This window comes from Muscardinus avellanarius, assembly GCF_963383645.1.
Source record: "Muscardinus avellanarius genome assembly, chromosome: 2".
In the NCBI taxonomy this organism is placed as follows: Eukaryota; Metazoa; Chordata; class Mammalia; order Rodentia; family Gliridae; genus Muscardinus; species Muscardinus avellanarius.
Window position 1 is genome coordinate 202,828,560 of NC_137787.1, and position 18,673 is coordinate 202,847,232.

At 50.1% G+C, this 18,673-nt stretch overlaps 1 protein-coding gene across 1 annotated transcript in view; it reads right to left on the reverse strand.

Moving 5' to 3' along the window:
* RASA3 (RAS p21 protein activator 3) overlaps positions 1-18,673 on the reverse strand; it is a gene marked incomplete at both ends in the record, with an annotated part of 98,650 nt that overhangs the window by 63,567 nt on the left and 16,410 nt on the right. Inside the window, one exon of the mRNA XM_080689163.1 lies at positions 1,688-1,805. Coding sequence (XP_080545289.1) covers positions 1,688-1,805 — 118 coding nt within the window. The remainder of the gene's footprint in view (positions 1-1,687; positions 1,806-18,673) is intronic.

The window sequence follows — 18,673 nt, forward strand, 5'->3', positions numbered from 1 at the left end:
TCCGGTCTCAGCCTCCCGAATGCTGGGATGACAAGCGTCTACCACCATGCCTGGCTAACTTTTGCTTATAGCACCTCTGTCTGGCATACTCAGTCAACACTCAATTGGATATCTGAGAGCCAGCAGCAACAGTAACTCGTGAAATCCATAAGGGGAGAGGGCAGAGTGCGGGCTCCGAAAAGTCCCGGCAGCGTGCAGGTGGTGAGCTGGCCTCCCTGCTCAAGCTGGCCGGGCCCGCTGCAGGCAGCTGCCCTTGATGGCAGCTGCACTACACAGTACCTTCGTCTTGCTCTCAGGTCGCTTCCTGATCCAGAGCAGCTTCTGGCCCCCCAAACCAGAAATCCTGATTTCAACATCTACATTTGTCTGGTGTCTGGAAGTCACAAGTCTCTCCCTCAACCTCGAAGTCTCTGACATTGATGAGGCAGGTCTGGAGGAGCCAGCCTTGTGGGCTGTGGCCATTCTCCAAGCCCACCATGATGGACCTCTATGGCCACATTCCTTAAATATGGAAGGGGCTTTCGCAGCTAAAGCTTACAAGCAGCTGTGGAGGTACAGCAATGCCTCAGGCTTCCCTTACACAGAAACTGTCAAGCCATCTGATCTTCAGGACATCTCAACCACAGGACAAAGCTTTCAAACAACCCTGGCTCCAGATCATCCCTCAGCCTCCAGTCCTAAGAGTCTGAGCATGCGTCAGAATAACACAGACAACGAGAATGACTGTCATGCCACGGGGCAGGGGAGGAGAGTGGAGTGTGTCTCCCGCCCCCCGGGGGCAGGGGGCCTCAGCGTTTTCTAAAAATTAAACTCATTAAGTCATCAGAACATGTTGTTTGTTCCCACTTAAAAGCAGCAATATGCAAGGATATAATCCAATGGCTAAAAATGTTCTCAAAATCAAAATAGCTGTTTTGAAACCATACAACTAGCAATTCCAAACCTGCGGTGGAGTTGTCGGCTCTCAGCACTGTGTCCTTTGGTCCACAATCGGCCTCATCAGGGAGACCCTGCTCAGGAGGCAGGGTCTCCTTTCGCACCCACAGGAGTGGGAAGGCCGCCAGCCTCTGCCCAGCCCCGCCTGCTCCCGCCCGACCTCAGGCCAGGCATGTGTTAAAGCAAGGGCTTGCTGCCTTGGATCCTGGGAGGACACCAGGCCAGTCTCCAACAAGTCAGTCCTCCTGCGGTCCCAGCAGGAGCAGAGGCCGGGAGCTCCAGGTGCAATGGAGAACTCACCAAGCTCTATCCAACATGCTGGCTTGGCTCCTTTCTCCCTTGAACTGATCACTGAATGTTTTCTAGGACTCCCACCTCAGTTAAGTTACCCCGATGTTCATATGTGTTCCTCTTCCAAAGCACATATAATAAGATGCTAAAAAGAAAGCTTCTGAAGTTTTCTCCCCTCTCAAAATCCTCCTTTGCACTCTTCTCCGTTAATTGTCTCTAACTAGAAAGAGCCCCTTACATCTTGGTGGGAAGGAGATCGGTCCCCAGTGCTCCAGGACCAGACATCAGGGCATCAGGAGAGACCGGTCCCAGGTCAGAGGCTCAGACCAACCGTGCCAGTAGAGTCCACAGACCTTTGCCCCTCACCAAAAACGCAAAAAATGTCAGCATGTCAAAGGTGTGCAGGCTGGCACAGACACGGCAAGTGAGTCGAGATCACGCAAGGAAGAGCAGACATTACCAGAGTGACTTTTCCACGATTTTGGTCCTGAAGACCTCCTCCTGGTCCAGGTTCACGGTGCAGTAGCAATCCCTCATCTTGTTTGGCCCCGGGTAGGATGGAAGGTTTTTGGCTTCACCTAAGACATAAAGGTAACATAGATCATTAACTCAGCACAGAACTGCTCAGCACCCTGCTGACCTAAGGACTGAATGGGATGTAGCCCATCAACTCAGCACAGAAACTTCAGCACCCTGCTGACCTAAAGACTGACTGAGACGTAGCCCATCAACTCAGCACAGAAATGCTCAGCATCCTTGCTAATCACAGACATATCTTCAAATAATGAATTTACTTCATATCAAGGCATCTGCTTTACCTCTGCATATTCGTTCACTTTGTGTAAAGTCTTGGTTTTCTTGGTACAAATCAAAATACTGGCAAGAGGCCATTTGAACTGTTGATGTGTGAAGTAATGTACACATCACTTATAAACACACTGATGACAGCAGGGATCCACCAGTTGGGATGAAGATTATCTGTTTTTATTTTGTGTTCCCTACACTAGTACCATCAGGTTCTTATTTTTATCTGTGGCACAGTACATATACAAGAAGTTGGCAGCCTGGCAGTTCTAAGTGTGCAGTCCTGCGGGTAGCAGAGCACCCCGTAGCAGCCCTGTGCATCCATCCCACGCTGACCCACCTCCCAACCAATACCTCCAAACTGCTTCCTGTCTCTGAGACACGAGTGTTCCTGGCACCCGCTGTGTGGAATGTGCAGTAGTCACTCTACTGCGACAGGCTGCTTCCCCTTAGGATGATGCTCCACGCTGTAGGAAGCTACAATTGGGATCTGGGCTACCCCCAGGGCCATGCACTGATGGCATGGTCCCCAGAATGGCACTGTTGGGAGGTGGTGGGGCCTGGAGAGGCCATGGGTGACTGGGGCGGCCCTCTAAGGGGCCTGTGGAGCCAGGCAACCTCCCTATTCTGCTTCCTGACCTTGAGGTGAGCAGTCTTTGCCCAGCAGGTCCGTCATCCAGAGGCCCAAAGCCACAGTTTATGTGATCGTGGAATGGAACTTCCCCAAACTAGAGCCTAAATACACTTTTCCTTCATATATGTTAATCATATCAGGTATTTGGTCAGAGACAGGAAGCTGACTCCAACATACAGAGTGTATGTTAGAATAATATGAGAGGCTCAGGCTGATGCCTGTAGTGTGGGACTTCGGTTGGATCTTGTTTCCCTTTACATTTTAACTGGTTTCTGTGTGCATTTGTTTTGTTTGTGTGTTTTTTTGTTGTTGTTGCAATGAGTGTTGACATTTAGCTACAAGTTCCTGTGTTTCTCAGAAAACAAAACAAAACTTTGAGGCTGAATGTGATGGCACACATCTGTAATCCCGGTAGTTGGGAAGCTGAGACAGAAGGATTGCATGTTAGAGGACAGCCTCAGCAATGCAGTGAGACTCTCAATAACCTAGTGAGACCCTGTTTCAACAAAAAATAAATAAGGGCAGGGGGTGTAGCTAGGAGGTAGAATGTCCCTGGATTCATTCCCTAGTACTAAACACACACACACACACACACACACACACACACACCCCTTTGGAAGTCCTATGGGAGATGGTATTTGGTAGAAAATACAGAAGTGAGAGTTTGTTCCTGTTTGTTATCCAAAAATCCTTGAAACACAAGCAACAACAGCTGTCCCTTCCCTAGTGGTGGAGTCAGCGAGAGAGAGAAGGGCAAGTCCTCCTGGTAAGCTTGGGAGACAGATGTGACTGAGACAGATGTCACTATGGCCTGACCACACCCCAACTCCCCATCCTGGTTGCTATGGCTACAGTAGTAAGAGCATCTGGTCAGCTGCGCCGTGGCAGTAACCCTGTGGGCCAGCATCTGGTCAGCTGCGCCGTGGCAGTAACCCTGTGGGCCAGCAGATGGGAACAGCAGCCACATCGCCTGGCCTTATCCCCTTGATGAGCTTTGGAGCTCATGGACCAAGAGCAGAAAATGATGAGTTAAGCCAAGTGGAAACTTAGACAGGCACCCAGTGGAGCAGGCAACGATGCCCCACCCTAGATCCCAGGCTGGCCGTAGAGGCCAGTGTGCTTCCTCCCCTGATTGCAGGATTCTCTTCTGTCTAGAAGGGCGGGTGGGGGGGGCATTTTCCCCTTTTGAGGGCACACATACCATTAAGTAAAGATGATAAAGATGTCCCTGGTATGCGGTAGGTGCTGAATTACTGCTGAATGGATGAATAAAAGACTGCAATGTATAAAAAAGCAACTCAGGTTTCATTCTAAGGGCCAAACAAGTAACCACTTCCATGCACATCCAAGTGTAGCCACCCATTTGCCCACTGCCCTGGTACGATGGATGGAGGCCCCGAAAGCCTGACACACTGGAAGGCAAGGGCAGCAGACCCTGAAGCAGCAAACCTGTGTCCAGCTGTGGGTGGGTAGGGCCAGTCGCCCTCGTCCTCCCCGCCACACTGGAGAGCTTAGGTGGCTGGACAGAAACAAGCAGGTCAGGGCAAGATTACGATGGACCTAAGGAAAAGTCAGACTCCTGCCTGGCTGCAGTTAGAGACCAAAGGAAATCCAGAGGCCAAACTCACTGCCATGCTGCAGGGCTCGCTCACGCTCATGGGAAAGCTCCCAACTGGAGAAAACAGCCCAGCGCACTAAGCTGCGGCACAGAAACCACAACCTCCGCACACGCCAGCACGTGAGGGGGATGGGACGGTTCCCCAGTGGGAAAAGCTCCCATGCAGAGACCCATGTGGAAGGCGTGTCTGCCACTTCAGACTTGCCTCTCCGGGTTTGACCCGTCCCCTGATCCTTTCTCTGGAATGTAGCTGTTTATCGCAGCCTTCTCTTACTGCACCTCTTAAGCAAACCTCTCATGCACCCCTGTTTGTGCTTTCTAGTTGAAATCTTCCTCTCAGAAAATGCGAGATTCAAAGAAAAGACTATTTATTGTCCTGTGACAGTTTAGTTCTAGGGGGACAATCACTCCATAACAGACAGAGCTTGACATCTCACGCACACACACAGTCCCAGTCTAATGGAGGCCAGGAGGGGCCACTCACGGACCAGGCCTCCCTGGAGGGGCAGGTGTGGCCCCAAGTGCTGGGGGGACACCTGTCTGGCAAGCCCCCAGGCACAAGGACAAAGGTCTGCGCCCTGTGGGGCCTGGGCCTCCAGTGTGCAACAACTCCTCAGGCGAGCCTATCACGTGGGCTGTCCAGTGAGGGGGGTTGCAGAGACCACAGCTATTCTCAACAACCCAAGGGAAGAAGAGCCTGGGGGAGGGTGAGACCAAGGGATGGAGGGAGCCAGGCAGGGTGCTTCTTGCTGGGCCCAAGGTCTGTTGCCAAGGACAGAAAGGCCTGGGATCGTCAGGCAAGTGTGTGAACCTCCCAGGTCTGGAACTCTGTTCTCTCTACTTAACACAGCGAGTGTCAACACAACTACAGGTCAGCCTCACTGAAAACAGGCAATGGGCCCAAAGCACTGGCCCAGCAAAAGCAAACCCAGCAACGCCCAGCTAACAGCCACCCCACAGTCCAGCCCTGTGCACAGGAGGACACAGCAAAGAGCAGCTCTCACCACTCTTGTCCAGAGCCTCAGTCGCTCCGGCCTGCAGCATTTAAAGGGTCACCTGCAATATAACAAGATTTTATGCACACCCATGTTCATAGCAGCACAGTTCGTAACAGCCAAAATATGGAACCGACCCAGGTCTCCATCAACAGATGAATGGATTGCAAAGCTCTGGGAAATACACACAATGGAATTCTACTCAGCCATAAAGAAGAACAAAATACTACCATTTGCAAGAAGATGGAAAGTCCTGGAGAGCATTATGTTAAGTGAGACCAGCCAAGCACAGAAGGAGAAGGTACATATGTTCCCTCTAATATGCCCAAACTAGGGAACCTAGAGGATACCAGTGGGACTCCAGGTAATGGAGGGGAAATACCAGCAAAGCTTGAATGGAAAGATAGGGGAGGAGGAAGACTGAACTTGATTAATGAGGGTCTATATCTGAATATGTGTAAAATTATGAATATGACATGGTTACCCTGGACAATCATTGGTGGGAAGGGGGAAGGGAAAATGGGGGGGGGGGCACTAAGTATAGTTTAAATGTGTACTATTTATGTTCAATAAAAAATAAAAATAAATAAATAGAATATAGTATACCCTCAAAAAATAAAATAAAATAAATGCAGATTTTTTAAAAAAGTATTTCCCCAAAAAGAACAGTTTTGTGATGAAAATATCCTATTTCCACAAGTACATTTTTACTGTACTATTTAAGCACTTGGTCTTAAATTGAATGGGACTCCATAAAAACAAATTGGTGGGGATTGAGCCTGTACTGGTTGTTAATAAGAGCTGCATTAATGGCTAATAAGAACACGCTTTCATACTTAGGCAAAACAATCAAATCCTTTTCTCTGCCTCTAAGCTGTCAGCCAAGAGCTGCAGCCAATATTGACCTTGGTAAAAGTTAGCTGTTAGCTCAGCTAAATGTAAAAATGAAATGTTAAAATGAACACAATTCTCACAACAGTTTAGATTAAAGTTGAGAACGCTATATTGATTATCAAGTACACAAAAGAGCTGTACCCCAGGGCCTCCATACTTTAAAGACAAGTTTACATAATAAATAACTTCTAGCAAATAAAGATAAAAAAAAGGCTAAAAACTCCACAAGGATGGAGGATGATACAGGCCTTCTTCAAAGAGGGCATATACCATGTGCCGCTGATCTTGTTGACCAAGTAACACATTTGGTCATAACAAAGGCTTTCATCTTGGAGATAACAGGTGGGCCTATGCCTGCATTAGGTTGGGGGAGGTAAAAAGACTATTGGTTAAGCAGGATGGGAGATAATGAATCTTTATAAAAACTGTTCTATGTTCAAAACCCCAGTGTCTTACTTTCAAGGCACTCCACTGCGTCCTCTCTGATACTGGGCTTTGTTCTGTCCCTTCTCTCTACCTTTGTAATGAAAAAATTGCTTAAGTTTGCAGCAGTATAGTTCTGGCTATTTTTTCTAAACTAGCTAAGAACAAGAACCCACGTTGACATCTCAAACCGTTACACAAATCAGATTGGGTTCCAAATCACACTACAAGCGGCCTCCACCACACTGGTCTCCAGCCCTTAGCAACTCTCAAACATGGTGGACGTGGGAGCCAGGCTCAGGAGCCACACCACCCCTTTCAGATCCCTCCATCTCACACAAAGGACAGGAAGGACAACACAAGAGACAAGTATAAAATTCAGCTGTTAAAAGGAAATAAAAACTTTGAAGTGTAAGACTATAATAGATCTTTTCTAGCAAAGAAATGACTTAGTTCCATTTTGTAAAGCCACCAATTGTGTAACCTCGTGCAAGCTTATGTTTTTTGTAAAAATAGCATTTCCTGGGAACTGTGAGTGCCAACCCCTCCCTCAGCACCCGCTTCAGCCAAATAGTGTAAAGACTGCGCAGCTAGTGCTCCCACCAATAGAGCACACTACAGGAGCCGCACGCTTGAAAGGAATCCCAGCAGCTTTCTGCCACATTGTTCTTGCCCAACTAACTTTACTGGTGGCAGGATCCCGATTTGCAAAAAGTAAAATTGCCTTGCTGAGCCACTTTTGAACATGTGTCTTTTCTTACAATGACATGGAAATTTATTTCTGATAGAAATATGGTGAAACTGTGACAAGTGAGAATCAAGATACAATGGAGCCAAGTTTCCCAGTAGCTATGATGAAAATGGAAATACACTGGAACACAATATTCACAGTATTTAAAGTGAAGCACCAACTCTCCAGGAGGGAGCAGACAGCTTGCACACTGGAGCTCTTACAGGAGTGATATTAAATGACAAGCCACGTGCCTTCCACGGAAGTTTACTGAAGATGCAGAAATAAGCTTTGCAAGGCCACATTACATACTGCACTTTGATAGGCGCATGCTACAAATGACAAACGCTCTAGGAAGATTCCCAGCAGAGGTGGGTGCCAAGCAAGGAGGTACAACTTTCTGTTGCCGTGTGGTTCACGGCTGAGCATGATGTTACTAGAAGTTTTACAATAAATTCTGATAAGCACGGCACTCAAACTTCATCTTACATCTGGCTCCTGGAGACATCAGAAACCACCAGTCAGCACTCTGCTAAGATGCATAGAGCCTCTCTGGCCCCCACTGCTCACCGGCCCCACCTGAGGCAGGACTGGGCTTGCTGTGACTCCACATTCCTGCTCCAGAACAGGACACACCTCCTGCCAGTGGGAAGCACTTGAACTCTTAAGATGTGGACACAGGAGCACTTTGGGAACACATCAAGGAACTAGCATACACCCAACCTGAAAGCTGGTTTCAACTGTGCCTGCTCTTGTTCACAAAGAATGTAAGCACCACCTTAAATAATAGGTATCAAAGGGGATTGGTGATAAAGTAGTGTGAAGACATGAACACAGAGCAGAGACCAGCACCTCCACAGACATGCCTACCAGGAGGCTCAAGTGCAGCCACTATGTGCCCCAATTCTAACTTTGCTGCAGGTCACAGATACCTGGGGGTAACTAGAAGAGAGCAGAGCCAAGGCAGGACTTGGCAGGGACCCACTGAGTTCACAGATGTCTGGGGAAGCAGCCAGCACTGCAGGTAGGTTTCCTATTTGATACTCCCATGGCAACAGAACCTGCAGCTGGCCTTGTGCACCTCTGGAAGGCTGGTCTCTCTTGAGTGTCTACTGCTCGCAAGGCCAGGAGCCCAGGGTCCGAGGTTAGCCACCCAAGGACCTTTGTAAACTGCGGGTTCTTGGCCTCATTCACGCTGCCACCCCTAGAGGGCCCTTCAGGAGGCTAACCCCCAAGTGCACACCCCAAGATTTCAACTCTTGGTTTGAGAAGGGCTGAGGGCGCTGGAAACATGGCACTGGCCTTTATCAAAAAGCTCCCAGACAGTTCTGGGGTACAGCCAAGTTAAAAGACACAAATTTCTTTCAGAAACTAAAAAGGTCTAAAAATGTCCTCTATTTACCACCAGCTCTGGAGACTCAGGTTGGAAAAAAAAAAAAGGACTTCAGCTGGGAGTGGTGGTTTGCAAACCCTGCACTTGGGAGGCGGAGACAGGAGGATCGTGCAGGTTCGAAGCCAGCCATGCTGGCTTAAGAGACTGTTTCCAAATAAAAATATAAAAATAGGTCTGGGAGTGTAGCCTGGAGGTAGAAGGGTTTCCAGGAATCCCAGTACCACCACCAAAAAAAAAAAAAAAAAAAAAAAGGACTTCATCACAAACACAGAAACCACACCCTGGTCCAGCACTCTGGCCTCACAAGGGCTTGACAACCTGTCTGTACCACGGGCAGGGGTTACAAAACCCCACAGGAGACACCGCACTGCAGAGCAGGGTGAGCAGGCCTCCTGGTGTCCCGAGGCTGTGCCCTCCACGCACCTTGGACAGGTATGAGGAACAAAAGGAGCCAGAGTCTGCTCCTGAGATGTGCAAAACTGAGGAGAGAAAGGTCCCCAGGAAGGCGGGCACAGAGAGGTGTGGGAACATGGAGGGACGCTCCTTAGCCCCCATGATAACCCAGTGAGAGCGTCTCAGCTGCAGAGAAGGCCACTTGGGGCCGCAGGGTACACTGCCCTTCCATTCTCAGAAGAAGCTGCAGATGGGCGTGGATGTTCTACCATCAAATCCCAGGGAGGGTTAGCCACGAGTGGCTGCAGGGACAAGTTGGTGAGGCTGTAGTGAGCCTGGCAGCTATGTAAACTTAACAGAATGCTGCAAGTTTTATTAGTACTTGTAAACTATGTACTGAAGCTTTTTGTATTAGTGCAAATCATAATAAGCTATGGAAACAAACACATATGGGAATCCTGCAAGGCCTGCTGTTAGCGCTTCACAGTTAGCCTGGGGATGCTCCCCTTTGCACTCATTGGAAACCCGGTAGATTCCAGCCAACCTGCAGTGGATGCCAGCCCCCAGGGCCCCGGAGGCCTGCTACTTTCTGCAATGCATGTATTTGAGCCGCATTTGTGTGTGAGCGTCGATCGTTTGTGTGTGTCGATCGTTGCTTTCTGCAGCTTTTCTGAGACAGGATTGCAACATTTGGTGGTTCTCAGTGTGTTCAAGAGTTGTGCAACCAACACCAGGCAACAGGAGAACATTCTCATCCCCACTGGCCTTACTTCCCTTCCCCTCCCTCCGGACACTGTAGCCACAGGCACTTTCTGTCACTGCAGATGTGCCTGTGCTGGCCATCTCCCACAAAGGGACACAATCTGTGTTACCTTTTGTCTGGCTGTGTGCACTTAGTGCCATCCACAGCGGTCACCCACACTGTGGCCTGTGTAGGGCTTTGCTCCTTCTCGTGGCCGGGTGATGTTCCTCTGTGTGGAGGAGCCACTGTGTGTGCTCCTTCACTAGCTGATGGGCACGGCGGGTTTGCACCTTCCTTCCCACTGATGCACTAGTGCTGCTGTGAACACTCACGTGCACACCCTCTTGTTACCTTCAGTCCCCTTGCATGTGGATCTAGGACTGGGGCAGCTGGGTCATCGGGACCACAACACTTTCTCCTCTGATGAACCACCGTCTGCGCTCTGCACAGCCACTGCCGACCATATGATCGCAGCGGTCTCTCATCCTCGTGACTACTCATCTATTCTGAGTCAGAGAAGGGACAGACCCAAGCCTCTTGAGCCTGGAAACATGTGCCCACCTCTGTGGGTCCTGAGTCCCACGAGAGGAAGCTTCTGAGGGGCAGCCCTGCTCCCAGTCCTGGAGGGGCGCCCTCCGCAGCAGGCCCGTCCTCCATAGGCCTTGGTGGACAGACCTGGTATGGCCTCGCCTCACATGGGTGCACTTCCTCTAACCCTGCAGGCCGGCCCAGGGCTACACAGAGAGCTGGTTCCTGTCTCTAGAGAAGAGCCAGATGGCTCAGGTCTGATCGACACCTCAGGCTCAGGCCCTCAAGGGGACGGGGGTGCATTTGATTTGTGTCGCTTTCCATAAAAGGTTTTCCTTATGCATGGGTTCTGTTGTCAGTGTTTCTGCTCTGGAGACATCTCCAGCCCAGGCGCGGCCAGGGTGTCTGTGCTCACGCCTGCGGCGTCCCCAGCCACCGTTCCTGCCTTTGGCTCCGCAGGCTGGGCCATAACTCTGGACAACAGCTTTGCTGTGTTCTTGGCTCTTCATGTGAGCCTACGGAAGCCCTGGGCCCCAGGAAGGAGGGACTGGCTCAGCCCGCTCTGCCAGGGATGGCCACACTCCCAAGTGCTGATGTCTGGCTTTTGTCTGTGCCTCTAACCATCTTAACGACTTTCTTTACAAGTTGACTAAGTAATTTACTCCACAAAATGTCATTTACAACATCAACATCATGACCTCGTTTGTTGCAGAAACAAGAGCAGTGACTGGCCTCATCAGGAGTCCTCAGGACTCCAGGGTGGCTCCTGGGTATGGCCAGCCGGTCACTCCACATGGCAGCAGCCTTGGGCTCGGCCACTGCAGGTCTAGTCACGGCCACCTTGTCACATGTTGCCTCCACTCAGCATCTGTGTGTCCTCTTCTACACCCAACCCTGTCCCTCATCTCTGTGATCTCTGCCACCCGCCATCTCTGTCCCTGCCACCATCCACCCTCTTTGTGACCTCCACCATGCCAGCGGTCTCCTCCACACCTGCTATCTTTGTCCCCTCTGCCACCCACTGTCTCTGTCACCCACTGCCCTCTCTCACTCCCAAGCATGGGGATTACATGCGTGTGCCACTACACCTGGCACATAAATTCTTTTTTTGTGGTATTGGGGTTCCTGGAAACCCTTCTACCTCTGGGCTACACTCCCAAACCTATTTTTACATTTTTATTTAGAAACAGGGTCTCCTAAGCCAGCGCGCATGGCTGGCTTCGAACCTGCGCAATCCTCCTGTCTCCGCCTCCCAAGCGCGGGGATTACAAGCGTGCGCCCCCACGTCCGTGCATCGTCTCTTATATCGTCTCTTGCTTACTCTGGACACTGCTTGTTTGTTACAGCTCTTCAAACACATCATGGCTCAACAAGAGTGTGAGCAGAACTCTCCTTGTGGCAGGGAAGGCCACCACTTCCTGTCCCCTCCTGGGGACATATGTGGCAAACATATTTCACCTCTGTGGTCCTCACTGCTTTTAAAATGAGATTAGAAACATGCTGAGGAGATGCTCAGTGTACTGAATGCCTCCTTTTTCAAGACTGCACAGTGACTATCCCACCCTTCGCCCCTCCTCCATGGCAAACACTGGCTATTTCCAGTTTTTTGCTATCACCCAGAAAGCATCAGTAAATAGCCTGATATAGATTCCATCTCCATGATGATGATAAATTCTTTTTTTTTTTTTTTTGCAGTACTGTAAATAGAACCCAGGGGCATTCTACCTCCAGGCTACACCCCAACCTATTTTTTAATCTTTATTTTGAAATGGTCTAAGTTTGCAGAAGGCCTCACCAAGTAGCTGAGGCTGGCCACGAACCTTTGATCCTCCTGTCTCAACCTCCCAAGTACTGAGATTAAAAGTGTGCACCAGGCCGGGCGTGGTGGCACACGCTTGTAATCCCCGCGCTTGGGAGGCAGAGACAGGAGGATCGCGCAGGTTCGAAGCCAGCCGCGCGCGCTGGCTTAGGAGACCCTGTTTCCAAATAAAAATGTAAAAATAGGTCTGGAAGTGTAGCCCGGAGGTAGAAGGGCTTCCAGGAACCCCAGTACCACCAAAAAAAAAAAAAAGTGTGCACCACCATACCCAGCCTTATAATGAAAATTCTTAGTATTAAAATCTCTGGCATAGCTGGGTGTGGTGGCGCACACTTGTAATCCCAGCATTCGGGAGGCTGAGACCAGAGGATCGCGGTTCGCAGACAGCCTCAGCTACTTAGTGAGACCTTTGCATCAGTGAGACCCGGTTTCAAAACAAAGAATAAAAAATAGGGCAGGGGGTGTAGCTTGGAGGTCAAATGCCCCTGGGTTCCATCCCCAGACACGCAAAAAAAAAAAAAAAAAAAAAAAAATCTCTGGCATAGCCGGGCGTGGTGGCGCATATTGTAATCCCAGCACTTGGGAGGCTGAGACAGGAGAATCTCAGGTTCGAAGCCAGCCTCAGCAGCTTAGCGAGGCTCTCAGCAACTTAGTGAGACCCTGTTTCCAAATAAAATATAAAATAGGTATGGGGGTATAGCTCGAAGGTAGAAGGCCCCTGGGGTCCAACTCCAATACAATAAATAAATAAATAAATAAATAAATAAATAAATAAATAATAAAATCTCTGGCATAAAGGGCAACTTTAATTTTCATACAAATTATCACATTGCCATTTCTATGATGATAAATTCCTAGAGTTAGAATCTCTGGCAAAAAGGACAATTTCAGTTTTCACACTAATTGCCACACTGCCAGACTGCTTTGACATCACAGCTGAGAGCTCTTTCTCCCCAGGTCCTTGCAATGGCACATGCGCGTGTGTTACACTATGTTTATTACAAAAAGCCATTTTGAAGGCATGTCACCATCTGGACCATCTTGCAGTTTCTCTCCTCTTGCGCCCTCTTCTTTCTCCCAGAACAAGGGTCAGGGCCCACGGAGGCCGCACACACCTCGGAGTCCCTGGGGACATGGTTCAGGGAGCAGGAATCATCTTGCCATCACCATAGTGATTCTCCAGCAGCAGCCTCCCCTCCCCCACACTTCTGACTGCCTCTACAACATCAGCCGCGTGCCTGCCCAGGCCAAGATTCCGGTTTGGGGCTATAGGGTCCCGGACCTCCCTGAGACGCTGCAGCCTGAGCTAGACGGACCCCAGACCCAGTGGCCAGTGTCTGGTTTGGCGGCAAGGACTTCTTAGCTTTCATTGTTCTGGGGTAAGGAGGAGAATCTGGAAAACACTGGATCTGGGGACTTGGTGCTGCTGGGGTGTGGGGCCTGCTGGGCCCCATGTGGGGATAAACACCTGTCTGTGAAGCTCCCATCTTGCTGCCGAGGAGAGCCCTTCCCTGAGACTAGGGCTTGCCATTGGATGGTCAGACACACACCTTCACTGTGCTCCTACCTCTACATTTTAGAACTTGTCTTTCTTCTCACAGCGTTCTCTGAAAGAGTTCTGGCTCAAATTTGAGAAAGAAAATTAGCCCTTAATATACACCGTACCAAACACAAAACCTTAGGGAGACCCTTAAATGATGGCAATCATTGAAATGTCCATGAGCATCTGGCTCATAGGGGACTCTGGCCTTATTATTTCAGACGAGACATAAATGACCCAGGTCTACAACTAGAAAAGCACTCTCCCACTGACTTGAGGCGGCCCACACAGGGTTCTGGGCCTGAAGGAGTGCTGAGCAGCCGCTCTCACCAAAGCCTGTTCTTCTCGTGTATTTGTCTGCTGTGGGCCAGGCTTGGTTTCTCGAGTGGTTTGAGTTAGTAGTCAGGGCTGTCTTGGCCTCATCCTAAAGCCTTCCCAAGAATAAGGGCAGTGGGGACAAGCTCATGCAGCACAAGGCTAGTGCACTGGATTCTTCATGCACAGTGCCACCTCTGTGGAGACATGCAGGTCCAGCTGCCGGCCATGGTGGCCCAGAGATAATCTCCATTTACAGAAGGCAGACAGGCCACTCCACACTCGTAAAGTCTCTCCCTTCTCTTCCCTGCTCTCAAAAGACAGAAGCAATTACTGTCAGACCAATGGCAGAGGATGACAGGATAGAAACCCTGTGGGCTCGGCCCTGGTGTGGCCATGACCTCTCAGGGGCTGGGCCTCTGGGCTGGAGGTGACCCGGGCAAGGGCCCAGTGTCTCCAGGGCTCCCACAGCCTCCACCCTTTGCATGTTCAGCCCTGGCCTTCCTCCTCCTCACAGCCATCAGGAGCAGAGGCCGAGTGAGGAGCAGGCCGGCAACACCATGGCCCAGGAGCAGAGACCGAGAGACAGGCAGCGGGACCTGTGAGGTGTTTTCAGCCTTACGCCTGGCATGACCTGCAATTCAGAGAACACTGAGCATCCCTTACGACTCAACAAAATGACAGCCCAACTGAAAAACAGCCAAAAGGCTGAATAGATACTTCTCCAGAGAAGACATACAAATTGCCAGCATCGTGAGTCATTACCAAAATGCCAATCAAAACCACGAGGAACCACTTTCCACCCACGAGGCTAGCTATGATGTAAAAAAAGAAAACAGAAAAAGAGAAAGGAGAGGACTGGCGCTGAGGAGGATGTGGAGAAATCAGGCGACTCACAACTTTCAGGAGAGAAGATGAAGCTGTACGGTTCCCGTGGTCAGTGAGGCAGAGTCCAGGTGGTCCACCATGCCTGCCCAGCATCTGCTGGGCAGCTGGACCAGGTTCAACAGAGACAGAGTGTGAGTGTCCAGAGCAGCGCTGCTGCGCAGTCACCACTGCATCCACTGCGTCCCCGCTGCGTTCTCACGGCAACCCTCGCCTGCAGCTGGGTCGTGCTCGGTGCTCATACGCTGTGCACATTACACACATCCAGGGTTCTATCTGCTGAACTCAAAAGCTCTTTCAAAACTCCAAAATTACTTTTCCTAACCCTATTCATCTAATTAAGCAAGAAAACTGCCAAATTGGCATAGCCATCTGCACTTGAAGAGCCATGGGCCACTAGGGGCTGAGACCAAACTGCTACCTAACACACAGTATTTTCGATTTCATTAAAATGAGGAAGAAAGTAAAAAAGCTTGCAGGAATGAAAAATTAAAAAAAAAAATCTTGGCTCTGATTTCCCTTCCCTGTTCAGGCCATCCCCATCAGAGCAGGGGGCAGCCTGGCTGGCCTCCTCCCCCGGCCCTGCTCGTCCCTCTGAGGTCTCACCCAGCACCCTGACCTCTCTTGACATGTCAGATGTGATGAAATGCCTCCCACCATCGGGAGGAGGCAGATTTGGGGGTTCTGTGCCTCAGACGTACACAGGTACTGCTCACTCTGCAAACCACCAGGTCCGTGAGGCTTCGAAGTGAAACAAGACCTCCAGGATCCAAGTTTCCATGATAACAGAGACAGAGACAGAGACACACACAGAGGGAGACAGAGAGAGAGATGGAGAGAGATAAAGAGAGAGACAGAATCAGAGAGGCAGCCTCAATTAGTGTGGAGTGTCCTGGGAAAATCTGGGATCTCTTTGGGATAGTCCCTGGCCTAAAGCTCAGGTGCCAGCACAGGTCCTGGGAGCCCAAAGCACACTGCGCCCATCACAGAGGCCTGTTCTCCCAAGGGGTGGCCACAGGAGCCCCGGCCACAGAGCCCTCACAAAGGCATTGTGCCGACTCACCACCCAAACTCCAGCTTCACTTCTCCCCTGTACATGGTGCTGTAATAAGCATGGATCTTTCATAAACTGTTTTCTTGGGAGAACTAGAATTTTTACTTTGTCCCAGCCCCTTAAAAACATATTTTTAAAATACAGAAGAAATGGTGAGCATGCATCACAGCCCAGAGTAGGGAGAAAACAGGAGTGGAGCAGGGTCCTTCTTCACAGTGTACCTGGCAAATTGCTGGCCCAGCACTGGCTCCAGGAAGGCAGCGAGTAGGACCTTGAGTCTGCCCCAGTGCCCAGGCACGACCTGGTCTTGTGGAGGTAGAGACAGGGCAAGCGGCCAAGGCCCAGCAGCCACTGTCCTGTGCTGGGTCTGGCTGTAAGGCCCAGCCATTGAACTGAGGGGCTCTAAGCCCCTCTCTTCCCTTACCCAGGTGCTCCCGAAGCCAGGACCCCTCAGAAACTCAGGGGAAGAGGGCTTCCCCTCCTCCCAGGAAAGCCCAGAGGGGTCTGTGCTGGCAGAGAGCACAGGCAGCTATCTCCATGGGGTCTGGTACCGAGACAGCGAGAGCTAATGGTAATGGCTGCCCTGTGGAGCAGAGGGTACATTCTGTAGCCAACTCTGAGGCTGAAGTTGGAGAAAAGGCTCATGACCACTGTGATCTGTGTGTGCTGAAGTTTCTGGCATTAGGATAAACAAGTAGAGAGTTAATGAGGGGAGTCTTCCAGAGCAGAACACAGCAGCCTTCATACATGGGAACCAACCTTTGCTCTCAGGCAATCCTGTCACCAGTAATGAATGAGGAAGAAAAACCAAATTTTAACTTTGCCATTTCTCCCTACCCTGAAATTGCCACTGAGATTTCAAATCTAGAGCCAGCACAGGCTCTGACCTGTGGTTCTCTGTAGGGAATGGCTGATTAGAGACTGTCTTTGTGGCAGGACCATGCATGGGGTGTGCCTGCAGCACCGCTTCCCACCATAGATGGAGGTTTAACTTAAAAATAACGCAGGATGTAGGCCAAAACTTCTGGCCAGGGTGTGGAGGCTAGTGCGGGTCCACAGCCCAATCTCAAACCAGCTTGTGGAGTCACGGCCAGCCCCAGTAGTGCTCACAGCAGCTCCCACAGCACCCAAGACCTGCTCTGTGCCTGTCTGACAGTAAGTCTTGTAAAGAAACTATCTTAAAACATTTTAATTCAAAGGAAACTGCTTATTGTGGGTGGGCAGTTCACTCCCAGAAGGATGTGTAGGAGGTCCTCCCCTGGCCAGGTCCGCCCCAGCACAGCTGTGTCCACTTGTATGCACAAGGGACGGATGCACTTACTAGGAGCAGGGAGCCTTAGCTTTTCATCAAAGTCAGATCAAGCTGCACTATTCAACTAGGTTTCTTCTCATCACAATATGAAAAATACCACCCATATTACTAGCAGTGGATCTATCTTAATCGTTTTTATGGATAGCGTTCCGCAGGACAGCAGTACCAGGGTGCATGAGTTCATCTGACTTTTTAAAAATGGCTCTTGAGAGCCGAGTGTGGTGGCTCAAGCTTGTAATCCCCGCACTTGGGATGCTGGGACAGGAGGATCGTGAAGGTTCGAAGCCACCCGCGCTGGCTTAAGAGACCCTGTTTCCAAATAAAAAAGTATAAAAAAAAATAGGTGTGGGAGTGTAACCCAGAGGTAGAAGGGTTTCCAGGAACCCCAGTACCACCAAAATAATAATAATAATAATAATAATAATAATAATATGAATTTCATATTTAAAAATTAATTAATTAATTAATCAAATAAAATGGCTCTTGACCCCTCCTCCTACTGCTGCAGCCCTGAGCCCAGGGCATCCGCTCTGGCCTTTCAGCCTCCGCCTCTTGTCTGCAGCAGTTTCTGCCCACAGGCATGCTGCCACTATGCTGCTGGAGCTCACACACACACACACACACACACACACACACACACACACACGGCACAGTGCGCTGAGACGCAGATCCAGTGGCCCTGGGTCAGAGACCATGTGCCCCCTGCCCTGCGCCCTCAAGTGCTGTCCATCTGAGTAGAGATAACCACAGCTCCCTGCTAACCACACCTCCCTTCCCATCCAGTGGTGCTGCGCATGGTATGGGTGGGTCGGTTCTGAACCTCCTGCAGCCTCTCCCACTTCTGTGGGTCTTGGGCTGCCTCCAGAGGGGCCTCCCAAAGGCCTAAGGCACCTCCAGCTTGCACTGGTCATTTGATGTCTTGCCACACGGAAATTTAATCCTCATTTACAGTCCTCCCTCAGTATCTGTGGGGGATTGCTCCTAGGACCCCAAAGATGCCAAAGCCTGTGATGCTCAAATTCCTTATATAAAAGGGAGCAATAGCCAGGTGTGCTGGCGCACGTTTGTAATCCCCATGTTTGGAGGCGGAGACAGGAGGATCGCGCAGGTTCAAAGCCAGCCGCGCTGGCTTAAGAGACCCTGTTTCCAAATAAAAATATAAAATAAGTCTGGGAGTGTAGCCCGGAGGTAGAAGGGTTCCATCCCCAGTACCACCAAAAAATAATAATAAATAAATAAATAAAATAAAAGGGAGCAATATTTGTGTAGAACCCTTGCACATCCTCCTGGCACTTTAAAACATCTCATGATGACTTGACAGAATACAGGGTAAATTCTGGTAAATACTTATATTGTTTATGGAATGA